This window comes from Symphodus melops (genome assembly GCF_947650265.1).
Source record: "Symphodus melops genome assembly, chromosome: 1".
Classification (NCBI taxonomy): Eukaryota; Metazoa; Chordata; class Actinopteri; order Labriformes; family Labridae; genus Symphodus; species Symphodus melops.
Genome location: NC_136691.1, coordinates 8,123,033 through 8,149,321, shown reverse-complemented (window position 1 = coordinate 8,149,321; position 26,289 = coordinate 8,123,033). Strand labels below are relative to the sequence as shown.

The 26,289-nt window shown below is 39.9% G+C and overlaps 1 protein-coding gene across 2 annotated transcripts in view; it reads right to left on the bottom strand.

Moving 5' to 3' along the window:
• Positions 1-7,770, bottom strand: part of LOC306819957 (glutamate receptor ionotropic, kainate 2-like) — a 68,304-nt gene extending 60,534 nt beyond the window's left edge. For both annotated transcript variants that reach the window (XM_079337583.1, XM_079337584.1), the window contains exon 1: positions 7,194-7,770. In XM_079337583.1, coding sequence (XP_079193709.1) covers positions 7,194-7,317 — 124 coding nt within the window. In that variant the 5' untranslated portion in view covers positions 7,318-7,770. The remainder of the gene's footprint in view (positions 1-7,193) is intronic.
• Between the last annotated feature and the right edge of the window lie 18,519 nt (positions 7,771-26,289).

Sequence of the window (26,289 nt, the reverse complement as noted above, 5' to 3'; positions counted from 1 at the left end):
GCAGATAAAAGACACTCAATTAAACGACTGAATGGATGGCCCATTAGACCTGAACGGACACCTGCCTCCCCCTGCCTCTCCCTCAGCCACAGGCCAGGGAAATGTCAGCTCCGGGTTTGGGTTCATCAGCCTCCCATCAGCTACTGCTGTACACAAGCAAGCAGATAATCAGAGCTACAGGTACACGTCAATATGCTGCTCTTTGCTGCTGCAAAGGTGTGTCCTTTTTTTTTCTGTGCTTGTTCTACAAACACACACAGGCAACAGCATGGGAGCAGAGGGAGAAAGAAATGAAAGCTACTTGCACTGAGAAGAAAAACAGCCAGAGGCTTATCAATGCCAAAAAAAAAGACTGAATAATAAAGTTCCTCAAATATGCACGCTAATCTATTTCCTTAATAAATAAGAAAGGATCTTGAGGTAAAATAAAAACAAATGAGGTGATCTCATCTTTTCTTTCTGATCTGGAATTTTCTATTATTGCCTATTAGACAAGGGAAGGAATCTAGAGTCTTTTGTTGTGCGTAAAGCAAAGGCTGTTTGTAGTATGTCTAATGCCACAAAGGAAATTGGCTCCATTATGTCTTCTCGAAATCTTGAAACAGATACAAGATGGGGAGTCTGTTTCAGTCGGCCGTCGTGGATAAGGCTTGGATTGTTTGGTCTAACACATAAAATTGGGACGTGTGTCATTTCAAGCCGACAAACCCAGATGGATATTTCAGTCAGGAGTGTAGTTAGTTGAACATTTAAGCTTGATCTGCAAAAATACAAAGACACACTTGAGATCTCTTCCGTGGTCTTTTTACAATAGCTTAATCTGTTTTGTCTTTTATCCATGTTCCTCATTTATTCCATTTCCTGACACAAATGTCTTGAAAACAAAAGACATTCAAAGGCTGATTTAGGGAAGGCTACACAAATACTTAAAAACCCTCTGAGCAAAAGGAGAAAAAGAACTGAAAACTGAAATTCAACATAGCAGGAGGAGACATTTTGCATAACCCCGGTGGTTCGTGGACAATACAGCGTCATGCTGATTCAAAGAACATGATTTTTAAGTAAGCCTGCCTCAATACGTCCTCCCACAGAGCCCATTTCCCCCTGTGTCGCTGGTTCACACAGAGAAACGCTCATACATCCGACCGGCTGTGCTGTCAATGGGAGCCCGAACTCTTGCTTTCTCTTCCTTTCAGTCGGTGGCTCGCCCTCCTCCTTCTTCTCTCCTCCTCTTACTCCTTTATTCAGCTGGCTGGAGATGAAGGTGAATCACATCACAGCCTAACCTGAACACAGGAGGGCTTTCTGCAATCGATTGACTTCTGGATTCCCGTGTTGTTGGACGTCAATGCTTTCATTTGCAGTCTATCTGAATCAAAATATCTTTTACCTACTCTTGAAGGCTTGAAATTCACACGTAATTACCACAGTTAAAAACATGTATCTCCACATGGATAACATCATTAATGCATACATAACACTGAGCCCCTATAGCAAGTCAGCAACACAACCAACATACCCAACCAAAGGCAATCAATGCCTCCTCCTACATGCAGCTAATATACAGTAAACATTTACTCTGGCTCTTAATTAACACTATCGCCAGCTTCCAAAATAAACCTTCAACTAGCAATCTTCGTTACACTTCTATTAAGAAACCACTTAATGGTTAATTACTGCAGTTGAGCTCCTATGAAGTTAAATGTTCCTCCAATGAATGATGCAAAGTGTGGCACAATATAGCATCTTATGGCACAGCCTGTTCCAAACATATATTACACTGTGAGTAAATGAGTGAGTCCGACTCACCGTGTCTACATCAAAACACTAAAGAAACTTGCAAGGTGTGTAAGTCCTTATGTATTCACATGCATCATTTATTCACACATGTATTTTTAGTACACGATTCTTATTCAACATGTTTGCATTCTCACAGATGGCGTTGTGTGACAGATATACACAAAGGAGGAGAGGGGCAATTGGGACTTGGCAGTGTTTACCTGCTTTTCTGCCAGTTTTTTTCATTGTTCCTATTTGCAATACAAACATATTGATTTTTGTTGGTTCCCACAGGTCTGCTGGGAGTAGAGAGGGCCAAATATGTAATGACATGATATAGATGAATCCTTAAGATCGAAGAAATCTATTTTTGGAGGAGTTCCCCAAGGTACCTAAATAGATCTTTTTTTCTTTTGATGTTTTTTCCCCTTCAGGTATAAGCTATTTCATTTGTATCTGTCGTCACAGGCACATTTTCTGGTTGCTAAACTATACTGCTGGCATTTATTCAGAGCTGCAGTGCATGTCTCCTGACCTCCTACGATATCTCCCCAACACACTGTACAGTCCTTTTCTGTCTAAAGCCATCAGAAAAGAGCAATAAAAGTCCACAATTGCGAGTGGGCTGAGAGTGGACTGCTTACAGGCAAACTAATCTATCTTTACTCTCTATCTGCTGGCCTCAACACTCACTGTTTTTCTTCCTGCTCACACGTCTCGCTATCTCTTTTTTTCCCCCTCCCTCTAAAACAAACACTTCTTTTGCTTTTCTTACACCTCTCAGTTACTTCAAATTGTCTTCCATCTCCCTGGGTGGGATTGCGAGAGGGACAGCTCCACATGTGATAAAAATAAGCATAAAAATAAAAGATTTCTTGTGAGTGTTTTCAGCTATGACCTTCAGTCAACTAAGAGCCAGACAAGAAGGCAGTAAGACAAGCTGCAGAGCTCTTCTCAAGGGACAGCTTTAACCCTCTAACCCCCCTCTGTTACACAGGGAAAACCTTGAGTGACAATGACAGAGAGTGATAGGCTGTGAATAATGAAAGCCGATGTACTGTAGGAGTCCAGCCATCAAAAAGGCAGCAGAAGAATGTAGGACCTGGATATACCTTTCTGATTAATGGAAACATGTCCGATGAGGCAGTTATGCTAGAAATGGTAACCCTGAAAATAAGGTCAAACATCTACAGTCTCCTGCCTGTAAATAATTTCTTCAGATGTAGCTGGAAAATCTAAAATTGACTAAACGCTAAGCACAAGAAAACTAATTTCATACCTCACAGATATTTCCCATTTAAAAATGGCAAGAAATCTGTTCCCTGAATTAATCACCATTGAGCCTTTTGTAACTGAGGCATGACAGCAAGACCTTCAAAGACTCAGGACTGTAAACATGTTTAAAGAAATTCATCCGGATAGTTCCCTGCTTGGAGCCCATGTATGGTGCCGCATGCTAATGTAAGACAGATCTCCTTTTTGTTCTTGAAACCCACGGTGGGTATTTTTAAACCATGGAAATCATTTGCCAGCAGAGAGGAGATAGTTTCATATTTCTATAAGCTAAAGCGGGGCCAAGTGACACATGAATATTTTAAGCAGCTTTGTGACTATTTAAATGTTTGCTGCGAAAGTGCTGGCAGTGAGCCAGGGCACAGGGTGTTATCCGTAATTCCTGCAATCCCAAACTTAACTCCAGCACGCTGATAATTCTGGCTGGCGGGATGCAAAAAGCAAATAAAGTCAATTAACTACAAACTTCCCTTGAAATTACCCTTCTCCACAACCTTGTAATTTCGCCAGCAAAAACAAGCTGAGGGGATGAAAACAGTGTTAAATATTAGAAATGTAATAAAAGACCTTTATCCTAGCACCGCATTGTGGAAGCAGTTAGATAAACATAGCTTCAACCTGAGGGGATTGTGCTTTTTTTTTTTTTGCCGGAGGACTAAACAAAAGCAAAAAAGGACTTGCTTTCCTTTCCAAAATGAAATTCAATGTTGCTGTTTTAGTCATAAATATTCCAAGACATGTCTGTGCTGGGGAAAAAAATAAAAATAAAAAATCTAAACATAAGCAGGAAATAAACAAGCAGAAATGAGCTTCTCTGAGTCAACAATGCGTTCAGCTGCAGTTGACAGCCCAGGGACATCCAGCGTCTGCCAGTGAAGATGGCAGTGATAATGTTATCACTCAACCTCACAGCCGCAGACCAACTATGGTCATCAGGATTCAAACACTTCCTCATAATCATGGTTGATTCTTTCTTCTGTTTGACTTTGTTTTCTCTAAATTCCACATGTCCTTGAGCTAAACTAGATAAGCTTTGATGGAAAGGCAGCTATGATGACTAATGGCGTGTGTGAATGAACATTTCTTATGAGCAAAGCTAAATAAGAACATATAACATCGGTGCTTTATCTTGAAGGACTGTTAAAAAAAAAAAAAAAACACTTTTAATTTTAGCCGCTAGCAAACAAAGTTTTACTTGAATGCAACCGTGATTTCTAAAATCTGCACCATGGTGAAGTGTAGAAGAAGTCTTGCACAATCTCCCCTGACAGCCTTTTCAGAATATGATTACGATCAAATTTAAAGGGGAAAGAATAAGTAAACCCTCTTAATTTAGCTTCAAATTAAATATCAAGTTCATTTTTCTGAATAACTGGCCCAAGTTGTACAATTGGAATTGGAGTGCAAACCGAAGGGGCAATTTAAAGAAAATCCCGCTCGGTTTTTGAGACACATTGCCGTATCACTTTGGCAGCAGAATGTCATTCAGTTCTCCCAACGAGCGAGTATGAACTTGTCATAAAAAGATCCTCCTTTTAGTGTGTTTCATCTCAGCTGATGAGTACTGCCCTGGGTCCACTTCAATAACAAACTAAATGAATTGCCTGTGCAATTTCTGAATTGAGGAACACTGAACACAATAATTCAACTCTGTGTGGAAATCAGCTCAGCACATTTGCTTGCAGGTGGTGGCCAACATGCCTCTTGTTCTGTTTTTTTTTTCTTCTGCGACACTTGTCGCTCTACATGTTGAGGCCGATAGCGAACACAAAGGGCTGACTATGCTTTGGTGTTACAGTGTGTACGAGTGTAAAGGTCTCAAGTTGACAGGGGAACTGTGGTTGTACAATGTGAGCTGCTTGTCTGGACAGAACGGGGAACTCGGGGCGGGAAAAGGGAACAGACGGGCCCAGGGGAGACGACCTCCTCATTTAGCCAGCCTCCTGCAGGAGCAGCTGGGGATTTTCTGCTGAGCAAGCACATCCTGTAGGACAGGAAACGCACAGGGAAAAAAGGACTCCATTGTCTCTTAAGGCGTTTTTTTTTTTTTTTTTTTCTAACGCTCCTCTTTCTCACAGAACAAGTGCTCACACACACTGACATACATTTTCTTGTGTTGATAATATCACCCACACACATCCCTATCGGCATGTATCTCTGTCTCTTTTGTAACTCCATCCCTTTACAAGCAAAAGACAGACACGTGTATCATGTTTTATAAAGAGAATAAATTACAATACACAAGATGGAGCCATCTTACCGAGAAAAAGATGTATAGTTGATTCGACTGTAGTGACAGAAATGATACTGTATGAAAACCAGGGGACTAAAGCTAGTTAAAATGTATGCTCTTCCATAAAGACAAGAAACAATCTCTTTTTTTGTTCAGCAACAGGGCTGGGGCCAAGCTTCAAGGAAGTCAGGTTGCTATCCATGGTCCTGAAGAGTGGTTTTTGTCGGACCCGAGATAGAGAGCCCAGCATAACCAAGCTTGAGCTTAACCGAAATTCAAAAGATCACAGTGTCATGATTCCATCTTTATCATGCACGGTTTATCCTTATCATGCTTCTAATACCTGATGCCTTGCAAATCTAACCTGTCATATAGGGCAGGATTTTGGATCTCCAAAATAATCTGTTTGACATTATCAACCACGTAAATAAGTACACATTAGAATCATCAGTTGCCAGAAAAAGTTTGGCCAATCTTGCAGATATTTTATCATTTAAACCCCAACTGTTTCCCCGGCAGATTTTACTCATCATCTACCAGCCGGTAAACTTTAGTGTCAAATAGTATCACGCTGGGACTTTTCCATCCCCAGCAGATTAGTGAATAGATGCTCAGGGTCTGTCAGACAACGTGTGAGACGAGAAATAGCACATCGGAGGCTGAAGATGCAGCAGGAAGACAAGCACATCCCGTTGCCATAGCGGCGGCTCCTGCGGACGCAACCTGACTTTTAAACAGGACCCTCTGGGGGATTGTGGGATTGTAAGGATGTGTTGTCAACACTTGATGACATCCACTGTTGGGATGGGGGGGGGGGGGGGGGGGGGGGGCTGTTCGGGGGGGGGGGTAACCCCTGTCACTCCAAGATGTTCTCCGTGTGTTAGCAGAGAAAGGCAAAACACAACCATCCCCAGACGGATCTAATTAAGCAGCAGATCAAACCACAAGAGGTTGTGATTTAGTGATTTAGTGATTTAAGAGTAGAAACACAGGCGATAATGGCAAAATACTAAACCTATAAGGATCAGCAGCAATGCACTGGAGCAGCAGGTGTTGAGGAAGTAGGCTACTTTAACCATCAACTTTAATTAAATCATTCCTCTGTCAATTTTTCATTCCACTGCAACAGTTCTTGAAGGGAAGTGCCCAATCAATTTTAAGGCTAATGAGCTACACTTAAGTACTGTCAGTGGAAGAGATGCTTTTCGATTACATTTGTTTAAACTCAGACGTGGCCAAGCAAACCGGATGTATGAGTTTATCGATAAGGTTATACATAAACAGAAATGTGCACGCGGGAAATTCGGCTGGTTTGCAGTTCAGAGGGATTAGCAATGAAAAAAGTAGTGCCCGGCATATTGATCAGGCCACAGTGACAGATCGGAGTGATTGATTCGCACTCCGGGGGTAATGTTCACATGTAAACATTTACTGCGGAGGATTTGTTAGGGTGTCAGCAGTTTAAGAGGCGAAGGAGACACAAGAGAGAGAGAGTGAGTTTCTTCGGCTGCTCATAAGCGTGAACTGTTGCACCGGAGTTTTGCTTTTTTACGTGATAGACACGCTTGATTTTCTCTTAAAGTTCTCGGTTTCAGTGTTTAAGAAAGAAAAAAAAAACACGGTTCACTCTCGATGGTGTCAGGCAATTGTTAAGAAAGTGTGAATACAAATGGCATGACACATGACGAGAGCAGAACCGTACTATTCATCAACAAATGCGATTTTTTTTTTGTTCTAACAAAACAAGTGCAAGAGTGGGAACACATGAGCCGATACCTTCGCTTTAGCATGACGTGAAAGCCCTTTACCAATGACATATCAGGCAGTCCGTTCACGTTATGAGACATCGACACAGATGTGATCGCTTCATAAACAAACAGGTTCTTACCAAATCTTAAAACGTGTGGCATCCCGCGAGAGTAACCAAGAAACAGCAGCAGAAGCGGGATCAGCCTGAGGTTGGACCTGAAAACGAGACTGGTTATCATCAGATGATGGGAGGTAATCTTCATGTTGTTTTTAAAAAAATGCACTGTGGTTTTAATCCACCCGGTGCGCGGGTTCGATTCCCCCGTGATTCTTCTACGGACGTTGGGCAAGGCAGGGTGACGGCGGCCCTGGATGCGCAAGATCACGGCATGGTCACTTGCGCTTTCCCAAAATCCATTAGCAGTCCCGGCATGATTCCTTCTTCCCCTTCTCCTCCTTCACTGCGCCAAGAAGCAACAATCCTCCGGGTCGAGGGACGGCGGGACGTCCATGTCGAAGGGTACGGATCCAGAGAGGAGGGGGGAGCCCGAGCATGAGCTGGAGGTGAGCTGCTTGAGAGGGATGGAGAGGGGCGAGAGAGCGCCAAGCAGAGGATACAGCAGCGATATACAGCCCCCTATGAGGCGCTCTGGGTTGCTTGCGCTCCCATTATACTGCACTGCTGCACAGGCTCTGACGTCGAGCCAAGGTTAGTGCTGTGAACGCGCAGCAGAGAGAGAGAGAGAGAGAATGAGAGAGAGAGAATGAGAGAGAATGAGAGAGAGAGAGAGAGAGAGAGAGAGAAAGGGGGAGGATGGGAATATAGAAGAGAAAGTGAGAAATTGTCGAAAGAAAGAGAGAGAGAGAGAGAGAGAGAGAGAGAGTAGGAGAAGTAATGAGAAGGAGAAACTTCATCATTTCATACCTCCTTTTTTGGGCTGTACTTTTCTTGCTACATCCATAACTTGCCCCCAAGCCTGCACGGATTTGAAGATGTTTGTAAAATTTGTTATCATTAACTGTTACTGCAAGCTGCATCCTTACTTGCATTCCCTTCAAAACAACCATCAAGCACTGATACCAATTCATAGCTGGGATAAGCAATGATAATCAAAATAAAGTTATCATGTCATCCCTTAAATGCAGTTGTTTTATGATGAAGATGGATGTGATAAGGGAAAGCTGTCACCTGTATTTAACTCTGTATACGTTTTGCTTTATTTGTAAGCACAGGAGTTTAATTCAGCACCATGGACAGAGACACAACACACTGTCCTGTATTCTGTAAAGCAATGAGAATTTGTTGTAAGTAATCTTTCTAGGAATAAAAACAACCCGCAATGTCTGAGCCAACATTCAGGCTTGGTTGGAGTCTATAACTATCCTCCTGAATTTGGCAAAATATAGAAATTACTGTGCACGCTGCAAAGCAACAAACAACCTGGCCAACCTCTGCATGCTACCGATATAATATTTTGCCTGCAGGATTACATGGCTCTGTTTTTTTCTCAGAGATATGTAGCAGTTCAGTTTTTTGCCATTCACAACTCCTCTTTTCTTTTTTTCCTCTTTCTCAACATTTTTGTCATGATTTCAAGCAAGAACCTTCCAACATTTTTCCACAGTCATTCCAGACAAGTGGGAGGATCAAGATAAGAAGAATTAAAATTGGCAGAACAGCAAATCTAGTGATATGGACATGAAGCCTCAGAAAGGCGCTAATATTTAACCTATGCAAATATGTCCACTTTAGACATGAAAGCCTCTCACGAACAAACCCTTCTCCAGTGTGAAGGTGTTAGTGGCACACACAGAAAGGGAGCTCAACATTTCATGGTAAAACAGAGTGGATATCTGGAGGATGTATGTAGGCCTATCACCTTTCTATCTGATTAGCAGGTTCAAATGAGGCAGTGTCGTACAGATACGTTTCAACTGAGAAGATGGATATCTGCAGCCATTGCGTGGGCCTGCACGCTATTGATTTTACACTACATGCACCTTATCAGCGTCTGTCCCCAATGAACAGCAGCTCGCATGGCCCACTGCATCAGCTGGAGCTGCAGGTACAGTGGAGCTGCCTCCCGCCCCCAGGAGGGTGGAGGCGCTATTTAATCCCAAAAGGGATGTGAAAGGAGTTCTTTGATCTGCGCTACCAGAGTCCAAAAGCTTGAATGAACACAGTCATTGTGTGACTCAAGTGTGAATGGCTGGCCTGTGTGTATGAGTGTGTGTGGTGTAAAACTAAGAGAAATTAACATCACTACAATCATTTAAATGGCTTATGTGTATTTGAAATGCAGTTTTTAAAGAATTATTTAATGTGAAAGTTTGTGTTTGTTTGTTTTTTTCCTGTTGAATGGGGAACCTATTTTCTTGAGTTATTTTTGACCAGGGTCAACCCTTGAAAAAAAGATATCTGTTTTCATTGGAAAAACTTAGTTAAAGATTTTTTGACAGCAGTATTGGGGCATTTAACTACATGTGTGGATAAACAAAGGTTCATAACATTTAAACCTTTCGTTGGCTGGAGTAGTACTCCATTATACAAAACTGCATCTGTCAAATTCCTCTTCAAAAATAAAAGCTAATGCATTTAATAGTGAAGAGGGGGCTTGTATCAGCTAAAGAGAAACACAAAGCAATTACACAGGATCAAGTGCTACGCGGTGTGAACACTGACTTTGAACGTGTGTTGGTTTGCGTGGGTCTGCAACACAAGTGCTCTGCAGCAGTGCGAGAATATCAAAGAGAATGGCACTCATCATGCTACCATCTGGACCATTAGCATAATTATGGAGAAATTCAGGGCTTCACATAAGTCAGCAGAGCTCCACACACAGCATGAAAGGAATGCTTATTGAGGCTCTGGGAGAAGACATCCACTGACAGGCACGTAGGGGTTCCTCTCAAAGTCACAGCGCCCTCTGTGCCCCATACTGGAGTACTGCACTTTGGAAAGTCCTCAGGTGCCCCTTAACTCTGTGCACAATTTAATTTGGGGAATAGAATTAAGGCTTGACTTGATTTCCTACATGAATCTTAATAGTCTAAATTGTATGGCTGTGCCTGAACAAATAGGACAAAAGAATCAGTTATCCAACCCTGTAACTATCTGTAGTTCATACTTGTTTTGCAGTTATCTTGATTGCCAATTACAAGTCACACTTTAGCAAACTTTCCCCCTTAAGCAAGTGAGGGTACAATAAGTGTTTGTGTGTAAACCAATTACAAAGGCGAGGCGATGGGAATGTTGAATTGCCTCATTATGATGTTAAACTGACTCCTGCGCCTTTCGCTTGTTGTGACTAATAAGAAAATACCATTTGGGAGACTCTTTTTTTTTTCTCTACCCATGATCAAACCGTGTCATTTTTGAAGCAGACCACAAATTAGATTACTTTATACACACCCACTCGCTTGTAACCCATGGAGGCTTCTACATGAGCTGGTTGGTGTGTTTATTCAGACGCCCATTCATGCACTGGGTAATGCAAAGGGGACTTTATGCAAAGGAGAGATAACCACTGCTAAAAGCCTTCTGCCGTTCTCTCTCTCTCTGTGTTTCTCTCCCTCTCTTTCTCTCCCCCTCACTCCCTCTCGCAGGCAGAATGCTGGAAAGATAGCATTGGCACAGGGAGGGAAACCATGGAAACGAGAAGCTGATGCACTTTGAATGGTAAGACCCTGAAAGAGACAACATTCATTCAGCTTCACTCACCCTCATCTCTACAGCATTATCCTGAATGCGACAAGTTTATTTTAACATGGTTGGCTGCGGAAAGCCAACAATGCTCTCACTTCATCAGCCCATTGTGTCAGGATGACTTTAGCTAAGGAGGTCTAAACATTTTGGCAAGTTGAAGAGGAGTGCTATATAAACAAACACATTTTCCCCTCTACTGCTCGCACATGCAAACCTGTTCCTTTTTCGCAGCTACAGCACAACTCTTTCATTCTAGTGAGGAGTGCTTCACTTGACCCAGCAATCACGGCAGTTTTGAGCTCAATATTTCCCACTTGTAGTTTAGCTTCAGGGGTGCCTTTGAACATTGCAACATGCTTAAATCCGCATTGGCCTGTATGTCTTGAGCAATGCTGTCAATGAGATCTTTGGGGCCCTCATCGGGAATACATTCTTCAGAGACGACAATTAGTCAAGTGAGACAGTAATTAGGACCTCTCTGCACACTGTCACTTCCTGTTAGTGCTGATGGATGTCTGCAAATCCCCCCACACAGCAATCACAGTCAGGCACTCTTATGCTACTGATGGAGCTGTACTCTGACTTTGTTGAGACAATTATTTTTTTTTAAATATTGCTGATAAAAGTTATTTTAAAGAGAGTTAAGTTACTGAATTAATTGTACTACTTAGAATGCACCATAATGTTTGTGAAATAACACTAAATCCACTATTGTAGTAAGCTAAACATTACAGTAATAATGAAAGGGTCTTAATCAAGCAGGCTATCCATGCTTTAAAGTTGAAGAACTACTAATATTACTAATATTATTATTATTCAGTCAAGTCAGCTGTTCTTGCTCTAAGTAATGAATGGCTGTTACTTAATGCACCCAAAAATACAACACAAGAATGACATAAATTAACTGTAGCCTACATAAGCATGAAATATAACAGGGAAAACTGTCTTTGCAAAAGTAAAAAAGCTATCTTCTGCAACACACGTAAATAGATACAATTCTTCGTACATTTGTAGCCCCGTTCCACTACTGTCATACTGGCATGACGTCATACTAAAGATAAGCATGCCGTACGTCCTAAACCAGCGATTTATAACCATAGACTACAAATATTAATGAATCTGCTGTGGTTACTAGAGCTAGCTAAATTATTACTAACGTACCAAGCAGACAGAAGGGAATTTATCTCCAGGAAAGACACAGCATCTTTATAGTTTTCTTTTCAGAGATAGAGCTTGTCCAATTAATTTGCGTATAGGCCTCCTGTGTGTGTCACATGATACTCGCATACAAATTGATTACAATAACAGTAATCATTACTTACAATTGAGATGTTTTGTTAATGACTGTATGAAATGATTTAACCATTTATTTTTATTTTAAAAGTTGGCCTATGGTTTAGGTGTATGTTGGTATTATCCAGTCATGTTAGTGATGTTAGTGACTGGATTATGGCAATTAAGCATGTGATTTAATAAAAATAAATGATTGCCAGAACATTAGCTTCGTTTGTGCCTCCTTTGATACTTGAGTTATAAAGGTACCATTTTGACCTTTGCTCACAGCAAATAGTTTCAAAAGTCCCCGTCAGAAAAGCCTGATCTTAATACACTTTCGATTGGCAGTTCCAGCCAGGTCTGGTAGCTGCTTCATGGCTTAATGGGAACTTTAAGTGAACTGAACCATTGTTAATGTTCTTAGTTCCACCTGAGCTTTTCTTGCTATATGACAAGTCTGATGAATGTTTGCCGTGGGTCATGTTTCTATTGAAAAGCACAGGTGTTCCACTGAGACTGTGTCTGATTATTTGCACTCACAGTGAAGTTGTGTAACACTATGCTGGAAATATATGAGCTAATCTATCTTTAAGAATACTTTTTTTTAAGGAGTGTATTTTACAGAAACAGGTGAACCATGATTTGCGGAGGAAAGATGTCATTGAAAGATGTCAAGCACATTTAGTAGTGCCTTCAAATGGGGACGTGTTTGTTCAAGGTCATAGATCATAGAAGCGCGCCTCTCTAATGTTAATCACTACAAGCTTTAGGTTTTGATGGGTTGGATGACATTTTCAGTAATGGCAGAGCCCATGGACTTCAGTTATTTCATGTAGGTTAAATTACGACAAGCCTTTCCTATGCACAACTTCATAACTTTAGGAGTTCCATTTGAATCTCAGTAGCAAGAGACTTCAAATAGCAAAACAAAGAGAGAAAAAGAAAAGGTTTTGGAGCCATTAGGCATATGTATAGCCTACTTTAAATAATTTTAAATTAATTGTGTTGCATGTATATTTGCACTCTACTTTAAAGGACTGCAATGAAATTCAAATTAAAGCCCTAAATTTAAGGTAAAGGCTTGACAGATTGGTGTGAATACCTTATAAATGGAGCCAGTATTAACATTTTCATTGGATTGCATAGCTGACCCAGTTTCTACCTTAAAGAATTTTTTGTCCTTAATTAAAGTCCTTAAATTTTTACTACGGGACAATCCACTTTTTGTTTATGTGCAAGGAAATCACAAATAAGTACTTCTCTTTTGTTTATTCATTTTATTTATGTTTCTAAGTTTTTAAATTGGAAATCAGTCTCTCAATCACTGTTGATGTTTGTGTTGTTGTCAGAAAATAAAGGCTCTTCTCAGCTTTGTGGTTTCAGATCTTAGGGGGGAAAAAAATCATACATATTTCACAAAGACAGAGGCACACAAACAAATATAGACACTCGTGCCCATATTCATAGACTGCAGAAAGTCAGACTGATTGGATGGTGAACTGCTGGAGTTGTTATTACAGCGCATCCAGCAGCGTCTGGTTTGCAGGATAAGGACGTCCTTACAGGGCATTTCTCTGTGTGAGAGATGAGGAAACAGCCCCCGTGTGTGCATGCACGTTTGAAAGTGTGTGTTTAAGAGAGAGAGAAATAGAATGTGGACAGATGCATCTGTCTGGCTTCATATTTTGGCAATCAAATAGAAATCTTGGCTACGGTTGCAAAAAGTGACTCTCCCCGTTGGACGTGTCAGTGCCAAGGCTTTTCTAGCAGAGAAAGAAACTGGAGGATGAAAGAGCAACTCACAAAGCTTTATACTCTGGTACAGGAAAGAATCCAATAAAGTTTTCTTTCTGCTGAGACATCTTGATCCTTGGTGTCACTAAGAAAGAGCAAGAGGAGGGCCAGAAGTGGAAGTGTAAACAGAGAAAAGACACACGGTTGATTTGTGGTCATCTGAAGCTTTGATAATAGGCTTTCATGGTGCTCATTAGTTACTCATTAGGGCTTGATCTAATTCTCACCATTTTACAGACCAGTGACAAAAGAATGGAACCATTGTAATTACACGTCAACAAGTATATGAAAACTAGACTGCTCAATGCATAGATTGTATATAAGCAGTAGACGTATCCTCTTGGTTCACCATATTTATACAATTACCTACAATCACACTAATAAAAGGAGAGTATGCAGTTGTTGTTTTTTTGTTGTTGTAAGTTGACCTTGCAGAATCTGAGATATGTTATCATTCTCTATTTATAAATTGATGCTGACTGACAGAAGTATGAGCAACTCAAAATTAGACAATTTTTCTAGTTAAAACAATATAATTGTAACCCAATAGCTTCAATTAGCCAGCAGCTAGACAAACAGATGAGATAGCTCAATTAGTATGTCCCAGCTTATATTATCATTAGCCAGGTTAGAAAATGCCTGTATGCTAACATAAACCTTTAATGGTGTGTAGGCTATGATACGTGAGGTAATGCTTAATTTCCTTTTTATAAACTGTATAACTCGGGTGACTCTGAAGCTGAACGGTTATAAAAAGCGGTCTATAGACCATCAATAATAGTGACTATCACCACAAACTTTCGACAACTCTTAAGGTACTCAGGACCACTACAAAGACAGTTAATTTTCCAAATCTAAAGATAAAGGAAAAGTTGTAAAAGAATTCCTTCACTTTCTCATTTCAAAAGTTACAATAACATACCTTGGAAGTCAGGAGTTGTAGCAAGCTCACACATCCTGCAGCCTTTTTTTGGCTTCCATCTCGGTAATGGAATCCATTCTGTTCCCTCAAAGATCTAGGGATCAACTGTTGCAGTGGGGGATGAGAGGGCCCAGCAGTCGCCTCAGAAACCAGGATCAGAAACTCCAAACAGGGATAACACCCTCTCAGCATTCAATGTTTTCAATCAAGGGATCAGCTACTGTGACTGGAAACAAAATGTCCCAGACAGCTATCACACAGGAGCTGCCGGCAGGCAAAAAGCTGGCACGACTAATATGGCTTGTCAGAGTGAAAATAGCCCGGTATTGTTCTCACCTTCCGGAAAGGTACAGGCATAACGTTTTTGTCTTGTTCATCTCACAGGCGTCATGCTCTAATAGCTTTTCAGGCTCATATTGCTATGGTGAGAGGGATATAAAGTTTCTGTTTCACTACCCACAGAGTGGAGTGATGGAGGTTGAGCTATTCATTTACACATAATTCAGCATGAATTAAATTCATACCATCATAAATGTGATGAATTTGTGTCTTTAGACTAAACAGCATTTGACGCATGGATTTGGGAATTATGAAATTGCCTATTTAGGGATTTATTAAAAATAACTCAAGGTACACGGACTGTGCCTGCTACAGCTGGAGTGTTTTCATGAGCTGCCAAGACTGCAGTGGTACGAAAATATACTGAACTGATAAACAGAACTCTAAACAGTGAGACCAATTTGTCGAGCACTGATTGTTCATAAAAGGTTTAAGCACATATGCCACTTTTAATCCCAAACTCTTATTCTAAAAACAAACACATTCATTGCATAAGAGCTAAATGATTGCATAAACTGTCTTTGGATTTCAAAACATCCCCCTGCCTCTTGTATGCAGACACCTTCCTGCTTTTTCTAACAGGCACAATGCTAATTCTAATGTATTCAAGTTTCAAGTCTTTTGAATCACTTCCAGTGGTTTCTCTTCCTTGCACAAATCCTCAGAGTGTTTTTAATAGACAAATACTTGTTACAAAAGGTCCTTAGCATCTACAGTAAGCCCCTGTACCAAATCCACCCTGAAGGAAAAATGTTGCCACCTAAGCCCCTGTAAAACCCAGGGAGAAAAAAATCTGGATGTGGACCAGCAGATAGAGCGTTGGTGTGGAAACATAAAGAAGGGGTTTGATCTCATTAATGCCCTCCCAGCTCTGGAGGTGATGAAACAAGGCCGGTCTTGAGCTCTTGCGAGGTCAGTCCTCTTCTTTCCTCTCCTCTCCTCTCCTGTTCTCTCCTCTCCTTACTTCTCCCCCATTAATCATGTCTGTACATATGAAATTGAGCTTAACCCTTTTGTTCATGTGCTGTGCTCTACTTGCATTTAAGGACACCTTGCAATTGCAGGTGAAAGATGTATCCATATGTGGGCATATCCCCCTCTTCTGGACACCCTTCGCTCTTGATCCAAGGCATGAAAACAAGCAGGATGGATTTATCCTCTCTTGTTAAAGCTGTCACTCTTCCTTGGGAAGTCTCATAACAATTAACACTTCCATAAACCCTTTTGTTGAACGCTTAATAGAAAAAAAAAAGGAAATTGAGCTGCTTATCCTTACCCTCTTGAGTCTTACATAATTTTAACCGACAACTAAACTATGTACAGTAAGTAAGTTGGTGTGTAAAATTCTGTATGTGCTATAGGAGGAATAGGTGATAAGATGGTGTGAAAAAGATAAAAACACAGAGGGGAGGGGAAGGAAAGTAAGAAGAGAATGAGTAAGGAAGAGAAAGGATGGAAAAAGAAAATGAGATGGGTCCCTTTGTGGCACAGTGCTTCACCACTTAATCATCCCCTGGTCTATAAATAGGCATTTACAGCCATGGAATATTGTGAGATTAATGGAAGAGAATGGGACACCATAATGTTGTAAAGCTTCAACACTTCAGGAGGGAAGATTTCATTTCATTTCACCACCAATGGCAGAGATTCGCCTCGAAAGTTTTACCTTTAGAAAGTGACATTTACCAGATTGACTCAAGTTCACTATCTACTTCTTTCTCTTGTATTATTTTTTATAATTCCCCTCCTCAAACAAGGTCAGACATTCGTTTGTACAATTAGCCTGCTTGAAACAAAATGATTATAAAAAATAAATTGAGGCAACAGAATTATTGATTAAAGGCAGGGTAGGTAATTTTTGAAAAACTAGCAGGATTTGGAAAGAAGCCTTCTCTCCGTGCTCCATCTTGCCACCCCTTCCCCTCTGTGCTCCCCCAAAAGCCAAACCCCTCACTTACATTTGTCCAGAAGCGGATTTCAGCTCATGTTTTGAGTGTGGGCTCCTGCATGCTAAGGGTAGAGAACGAGCAAGGAGACAGGGAGGCCTGATTGGTTCATAAAACGTGTACCGAGTACAGATATTGGTTGAAGTTTTTACTTCTATTACTGTAAACATTTGTATAATGCTAAGTTGGTCATCATAAAATTCAGGGTATCTTGCAATAACTGAAAAATCATTTGTTTGCTGATGTAATGTCAGCTAGGAATTTGCTGATAGAATGCTAGCTTGCTAACTAGGAAGTGGTTTAATGCTAGCATTAGCTGTTCACATTAGCTGTCAAACGGTAGCCAATGGGTTGTCAAAAATGAGTGCGAGTGAAATCCTAGTTTGAATTGTTTTGCTCGGAAGTTACATTATCACTCCGCCCAGGCTAATTTTTCTCATAATTGTATCCCTTGTAAGCTTGTTAGCTAGGAGTTTATTTTTTTTTCTTGCTAATGAATTGCTAACAGGGAATGTATTCCTTTTTCTAAAATAATGCTAGTTGGTAGTTTATCCATTTTTTATTTTTTTATTTTATTCATTTGCCAATGTAATCTTAGCTAGAAATTTACTTCCTCGCAGATGTCATATTTGCGGACTATGAAATGGTTTAATGTTAGCATTGGCTGTTGTTGCTGACGTTGAATAAAATACATTTCTATAATCTAAATATTAAGATATTTATTTAAACTTTAGTTGTGTCCTATAATACCCCCTTTATATTTTACATGGCTTATTAATTTTCTTAGTTTTTTTATTGAGAAGCTTTGAAATAATAATGTCAATAGATACCCTTGTTTACCCAACTTAAAATGCATTACAAAAGAATTTGAACTCACAACCCAGAGCATGAAGTCATAATGGCTACCGTATGAATAGCATGACAGTGCATGAGAAAGTTTTCCAACCTTATTTTGAATTCTGTACAATGCACTGCAGAATTTCTCTGCAGCACCTATCACAAGTGCTCATCTCCTGAGAAGTTGACAGGGTAGGTTTAGCTGGAATCACCTTGTATCTCTTATGCATCCCCTCACTGTGTGTGCTGTAGCTATAAATGTGCCTGTGTGCTTCGGGGTTTGCAGGAGTTTGAGTGGGTGCAGGCTAACATCAGGAACACTTACTTTGAAGGAAACATTGCAGAGTTAGGATCTAAATCAGAGAAACTATCAATTCTAATATCTATAGAGGCATGATGTAAATGGTGGTCTAATTTAGATATTAATTTAAGATAAAGGTAGCTCTAAGGTAAGGATACCTTTTATTGACAAGTTTTTGTTACCTTTGACAAACTGGCTAAAAACTATGCACAACTATTTTTTTCACACTCCCTGATTAATTTTCTACGCTCCATAACAAATTTTTACTGTACTTTTTTTTTTTTTTTTTTAAAGATTTATTTTTGGCCTTTTTGCCTTTATTGAGAGGACAGAGGATAGAGTCGGAAAGGGGGAGAGAGTGGGGAGAGACATGCGGGAAAGTGGCCACAGGCCGGACGCGAACCCGGGCCGCCCGCGCGAGGAGCAAAGCCTCACAACATGGTACGCGCGCTGTCGCTGCCGCTGAGCTATCGGCGCCCCCTACTGTACTTTTTTTGATCTTTCCTTCTGCAACACATCCCCAGTGATCAATTATAATAACTTAATGGGATATTTTCTCATTGAATGTCATTTTTTAGAGCATTTTCAAATGCCTCATATGCTTACAATGTCTACAACCTAAAGGTTTGTTAGATTACAAAGTTGTTTATTGCTTATAGTTTAGATAGATTTTAGCAAGATAATATAAACAATGATCATCGCTGCCAGTATGTGGTGATCCATTTTCGATGGATTAAAAAATTATAAAGAGGATGTAAGAGTTGCTAGGTTAAATAAAAATGCAATCTAATTTCATATTATCATGTCAGGTCTTTCTTTGACTCTAAAATGCTTCATATAAAAAAAGGAAGAAAATAAACATCGATTAGCAACAAGTAGGGCTATTCTTGTGTCTTACTCCTCAGAACACAAAGAGGGTATTTTGCCTGTGAAATCTCTTAGCAGTAGAAGTAAGGCTCAGCTACTTTCAGACATTATGTGCCTATTATCCAGCTCCCTCATGGGACTCATTAAAATTTCATCTAATGTAAATGTGCATCTACAAAGTTTTCATTTACTGCTTAAGACTGCAGGCGCTGCATTTTAATGACTAGGAAACTTTGTGATAGAGGTGTTGATGTTGGGAATAACTATTGATAGATTGGTGGGTAGCAAAATGTCTTTATGTAAACTTTGATGGTATCCTTAAGGCCACTTACAAATGGAGGTATCCCCAGTATCGAGGGCTGAGGTGTTTGTATGGACAGTAACAGCCTCGATGTACACTGGGTCTGCACAAATTTCACATGGGTTCTCTTTTCTCAGTTCCTTCGGAGCCTTCAGGTCCATGCCTCCACTGGGGTCCCTGGCATACCACTTGGTCCAGCACACTGAAAGGAGTAAAAAAAAAGAAACGTGGCAACTGCAGACCAAAAGCACCACTTTAACTGAGCACTCATGCACTCAAACAATAAATGCAAAGAGAGAATCAACTTCAAAAGCAGCATAAAGGCCCCATATTATGTTTTTTCTGGTTTTATATGCTATTGAGCGTGTTTTCCAGGTGTCTTGTGCGTTTAGACACACCTATGTGCAAAAATTCAAAGTCTACAGAAATGCGGCCAAAGTAGCTGCATGTCTCAGTCTCTCGCCCCCCTCATTGAAAATAGGTTTGTGATATTCTGGGGTTCCAGTCGACCCCTACAGCGTCAACTCCATTAGCAAATTCCCAATATGTCAGGATCCATAATGGGGATATTTCGGCTTCATCATGTTCAACAAGAGGAGGCTGAGGCACACTGTCCATTTGAATATACAGTTTATACAAAACATCTCAGACCAGCTACAGTACTTGGAATTTTGTAGCTTCAAATGTGTGTTTCCATTTTTAATGCCACCCATGAACAAAGTCTTTTTTTAGTTGGCTTGGCGGCATTTGCTCTTCAGGCAAGTCAAAGACTGAGAAAGAGTTTTTTTGAAAACCATAGACACATTTTTGCTGTTGTACTCATTCAATACCTCTTGACCAATCAGACTTCTTAGTAAAAACTTACAAGACAACCAACAAGTTATAACAGCTCCTATGTGTATCTATTGAGACTGTGATGGTAACTAAAATGTACAGCTAGAGTACCTCTTTTCCTATACACATCAGTTTGAGAGCTGAATGGCAAAGCTGCATCAAGTGTTATAATCCAGCAGAAATGTGGCTGCCTCCTGCAGTAAAAGGCAGCTGTCATGCTATCACAGCAATAATAAAAGGAGGATTCAGGTGCAAGCAGCTGATAGGAATTAATGCATGCACCTGTACCTGGGAGTTAGTACCAGCAGCATATTTTAGAAACTGCTCTGTGTTGGGGTTATATAAGGTGGATAATTTATCACATGGTAACAGAACATATAGGGCCTGAGAGCATCACGACTCTTTCTGTTTGAAAGGTTGCTATACACTTGGTTTTTAAAGAGCTTCTACTCTGGAAATCATTTGCTCAAAATGTTTCTGTATTCCAATAAGACAAAGAAAAAAAACATTATCTTCTTTAAATAAATATGCAGTGTGTAATGTAATGTATATATGTATGTGTGTGTGTATACTTTTTATAGTGATATATATTGTATATATATATCATAAGTGGTAGCTATATACTGTAGACAAAGCCTCTCTGCACTCGATCTGCCCCTTTGTGGTGTTTCTAATCCTCTTACATCACCAATTGCAAGACTTTCTCGTCCTTATTTTGTTGTCAGACACAAAAAAAAAAAGAGTATGGCCACGCTTTTACATTGTTTGTGCACTGTGGTGGCTGAGTGTACACTAATTAATTGCCCTTTGAGAAGAATTGAAACCTCCCTCTGTTCAATAGGAGCTGGGGATCATCTCTGTCTGTTCATATATCACCATTAAACTTTGTCATCTGAACAAGCCGCTGCAAATGACAGCATGGTGTAGACTCATTTATCACCCATTTATCCCCCCCCCCCCAAAAAAAACATACACACCTCTCTAAATCTCTTCCCCAACCCCATCTCTTTCTTTACTCATGGAGGCTCTCTCCTCTCCTCCTGAAGTGAAGGACCTGACTAAAGACTTTCAGTTGAGCACACACATTTTCTCTTTGTGAGACCTTTCTACTGACCTACAAACAGCATTTATCTCATCGCAGCACATGCAAATAATCTTCACTAGTGGTTGATGTTCATCTGTATTTTTTGCTATGTGTGCTGTCAGTGAATGCTCTTATCTCTCTTGACCAACTTTATCATGCTATCAGTGATACAGTATTGTCTAGTATGGGGTAATTCACACTTGGTTTAATAGTTTTATGCTACGTTTGAATTAGAAAGAAAAAAAAAAGTGAGAGTCACTTCATGGAGTCACTTCAGCCAAATTACTATTGATTTGTTCACCACCAACTTCTCATAACGAAATAAAACGTGAATATCTTTACTCTAATCACAGCTGTCTTTGCAGCTACAAACAGCTGTCTGGGTCTCGCACTGTTCATTTTATATCAAAATGGTAAAGACCACCTCTACTTTTTTTCTTTTATCACTGTGATAGCCCCTTCTAAGAGAACAAATAGCCAATTCTTTTGTAATTCGAATTTTCCCGGGTAATTGCAACCATCCCTGTGTTATGATCAAAATGAGTGACACGTCGGCTGCACACAAGATGATGATTTTTTAGTGAAAATTATAGGCTTGGTTTTGTTTTAGTCTCAACTCAGTACTACAACACTAGAGTGAACCAAGACAACAAGCTGAAAGTTACTCTAAAGGTATCACAGATTTGGGTGTCTGTCACGTACAATTAGTCTCATGGTTACTGTCCACTGTGAAGAGTCTGGTGTAGGTCTATGACCCATGCCTGTGACTTTCCCCTGCTCCACATTTATCTCTAATGAAACAAGCTTTTAAGGGGGGTGAAATTCAGCTCAGCATTCAAAAACCACACGGCTGGCTTTTCTAAGAGACAAATAGAAGTATGAAAAGCCATGCATGAAAACACACTTTAGATCCTGTTTCATATCCTGATTTTATGCCTGTACGGACACAAGGTTCACATTAGAATAAAAAGATATTGTGACATAGACTTAACCTTTGGTGATCCTTGTTAATACACTATTCTCAATAACATTTAAATACCAGTCCAATCCATCGTATAAGCGGATATCAAAATTACTTAATTAAAAACCTAACAATATGATCCAAACTGACTTTCATTTGCAGTTAAATCAATTTGAATTGAGAAAAGGTTTTACATTTGGATGAAATTACATTTTAAGCATTATGGTAAATGGATATAGCACTTTTTATTTCAGACTACTCAATTTTTTTTTTTTACTGCAGGCCACATTCACACCCATTTCACACTGATGGCAGAGGTTGCTGTCAAGGACACATTGGACATGTAGCTGTAGGAGCTAGGGATTGAACCTCCGAACTTCGAGGTAAAAAAACCAACTGACTGTACCAACTGAGCCATATTTGGTCCTTGGGACACTTTTTGAAGATAAAATGCTCAGCGAGAAGTTATGGGGTGGGCCCACAACAGTAAAACCGTAATTCTCCTGGTAGCGTTTTAGCTCCGAACAGTGTTCCAGGGACCTATTTTTTCCTCTTAATAAAATCAGTGTATTTAGTTCAGAAAATAAAGCATAGAATGGTTTCACTTCTCAACTTTCAAATTTTACTACCAAATCTGCATAATGCACCTTTAAATTACATTTGGGGTGAGGAGTTAGTCATTTCAATCTCTCAGCTCCCTCAATAGTACAGTCAGCATGAAGACATAAGGCCATATTTGATGTCTCAGCTTATGCTCCTGCACTCCCAATGCATTAACAGCATTGTGGTATACTAAAAGAGTGTCTGCTGTACTGTAAGTCTATGAAACACATCTGTGACCTACCTCTGCTTCACACTCACCTCTAATGAAACAGGCTGTTTAGGGCGTCATAAATGTAACAACAGAATTTGTGAACCACTTATGCAATTGCCTGCCAATGTTGTAGCTCATGTTCTCTTTTACGGAAAGTACAGATTATATGTATGAGGAAGTGAGAGTAAAATGTGTGGACTTAATTTGGGCTGTGTTGTTTGTTTATATGCACTCACGCTTATAATTGTAAGTGACAGGGTTCCTGGATGTGAAGCTGAGTCATTATGGCTGTATAGTTGCTTAACATTGCTGTTATACTTCTATCAGATAAATTCACTTAAAATAAAATTGGTTTCAATCACATGGAGTTCGCTTTTTTTTGTGTGTTCAAAATGAAAAAAAAAAGAATAATAAAAGCTAAAAAAAGGCATGTAATTTATTAATATATTATTAAATATTGCTTAAATCAACAGATTCAATTTAAAGGTCAAAGTGCCATGAAGAACGTGCAAATATTAGGTTTGGATGTGTGCAAATGAGAGCCATGAACTGAAGTCAGTTCTGTCTGTAAATTAAAATGTGTTTGTATTGCTATCCTACTTTGTGAACAACATTTACAAGGAAGTGTTGCAGATGATAATGTAAAGCAGGCGCTTTATGTGGTTTACTTATCACTGCAAATGGACTTCACATTACATTAAGGCAAGAAAGACATAATGCTAATTTTGATAATGTGCCTGTTGAATAGTTTCTCCTGACTCGCACATCTTTATTAGCATGAACTGTCCACTTTTTGATTTCTTTTTGCTACTCTTTTTTCTTGTAATAAACTGTAAAGACACTCCAGACTTATTCCTTATGTAAACTTGCAGATTAGAAAAACAGTTCTTATGTAATAAATGTGCAAATGTTGGGTTACGTTATATTTCTTCATGTAAATGTTTAATCCCAGAGAATTCATGCCATTAAATACTGTATAACGAGTGAGACAGAGAGGGAGGACTCGTTGATATTTTTCTCAGGCAAGCAAAAATCCTTCTCGACCCCCTGTTGACCTGCTCTTTAATACATGCGGTAAACACACATGCCTGCACTTCTGCCTACACACAAACACAAAAAGCTTTTATTGCTTTTAACTGTGCCTCCGCGTGAAGTGTGTCTGTCAGCAGGGCTCTTACACGTCATCATTCGTCTTGCATCTTGACAACCATTCAATCAAAGAGTGGCCTCTGGGATTGAGCCGGGACCCCTGCTCTGCAGGGATGGCTGTTACCATGGTAACCAAGGAGGTGTGCGGCCCACCATCATGCCAAAGAATGCGCCGTTGTCTTGTTTTTTTTCCCCCCCCACCAAGAAAAACATCAATTTTGGGTTTGCTTAGCCATCCCACTCTGTTTCTTTCTCTTCCAGGTTACCCTCCTGTGTGTGGAAGTGCATGTGCCTCTGACTTACTCTCGCTACTTACCATTCTGGGGGGCTTGCAGGTAATCATGATGTGCCACAGGTGTGTCATCAGTACAAGGTTTCTCTTATCAGCTGTCAGCCTGGAAAATCTCAATACAAGTTTTCTACAAAACACAAGGGTAGCAACATACCCACATGAAGCAAAGCAGCATGGTGATGACGGCAGATTTTTATGAATAATGTTTCACAGGTCTACATGTTTATAACTGAATAAAGATGGATATGAAAAAATACAAACATTATTAAAAATGTGCATTTTCCAAATATATAGATTGAAGCTTTAATTGATGTAAGTTTTTTGTTTAAAAAGTCGATACACTTATATTAGCTGCAGAAATACAGTGTTGCTTTGAGCTAGAGCTCACGATGTCAATAACAACATGTTGTTGTTGTTTTTTCAGAGAACATGAATTAATAATTACTGTCAAGACCTAAAGACAATTTCAACCAACATCTTAAAACGTGTATCTGGAGAAACCTGCTCTGCCTTTAAAGTTTTAAACAGAATTTAGCTTAAACTGATGTGACACATTTGTCCTTATCACATTTGAAACAATACAGCTAGCTCCCTTTGGATGTCAAAGCTACATATCTGAGATTGAGCCTGGTATGATGGAGGAAACTCTTCTCAATGGTTTGTATTCCCAAACTCAATCTTTGAATCACTTCTCTTTTATGGTCATGTCAAACTGGGTGGAGAACTCAGTGAAGTGTTCATATCCTTGAATTAATGTGAGAAATGTAACAGTTTATATTGGTGAAATGCAAAAGAATGGCACAGATTGCTAGCTATTTAGCCAACATTGGTAATTAACTGACCAGCTAGACCAGCTTATGTTAAGCAAGTGTGATAAGGTAGCAGTTAAAATGCATGGTTCAAAGCTTTGAAGAAGTTGAAAATGAAAAACAAAGTAAAAATAACCCTAGCTTTAACGTCACAGTGGGTGTATTTTGCTCCATGTTTAATAAGCTTATTATGCTAATTTTATAATCATTCTTTCTTAGTTGAACTAGAGCTCTCATCCTGTGATGGATTGCATGTCTTCCCAGTGCTGTAGCCTGAATCCTTGCTGCCCCAAAGCAGAAATCATCCAGCATGTCTTACATGGAGCCTACTTGCTATTTTCGCTTGACATCCTCTTTTCTCTGTGAGTAATTAAAGAGAGCGTTTGGGCATCGGCAGTGACAGGAGGTCCGCAGAGATAGCCAGTGGTCTAATTAGAACCACATATCTCTTTTCTCATCTATAAAAACACTGGTCACCTGTGCTTTTTACACAAGCTGTGATTTAAGGCCGGATATTTAATGAAATCTTTTAGCGTAAGGAGTTTCAAGGTTGCTGAACAGCAAACAAACGTCACTCTGGAGAATTTAGATGTGTTTTTTTGTCTGAAATTATGATGAATCACCCTGAGCGACGGGACTTGTAGAAAAGAAGCTGCTCCTCTCTCTGAACTCACAGACAGTCAAAAAGAAATGTGGAACAACATATGGCCAGTGTTTAGATGGATGCTGGTTCATCACTTTGTGCTGTTTCATGTGCATGCAGGGCGGGGGTGCAGCTGATAAAATATTAACCAGGGAGAATATTTATGCATGTGTTTTCATTTATACCCGACAGGCTTCTGTTGTCAAGGAAGTGCTATGGACTGATTCATTACGCTAGAGGATCATGTTTACCCAGCTCGACTCTGTATTATTTCTCATTCACAGCCCCTACGGGTGCCTGTGCTCGTTCACGTTGAACGCTGTTACAGTCAACTGCCAATCTGTAGACACAGTGATGCAGG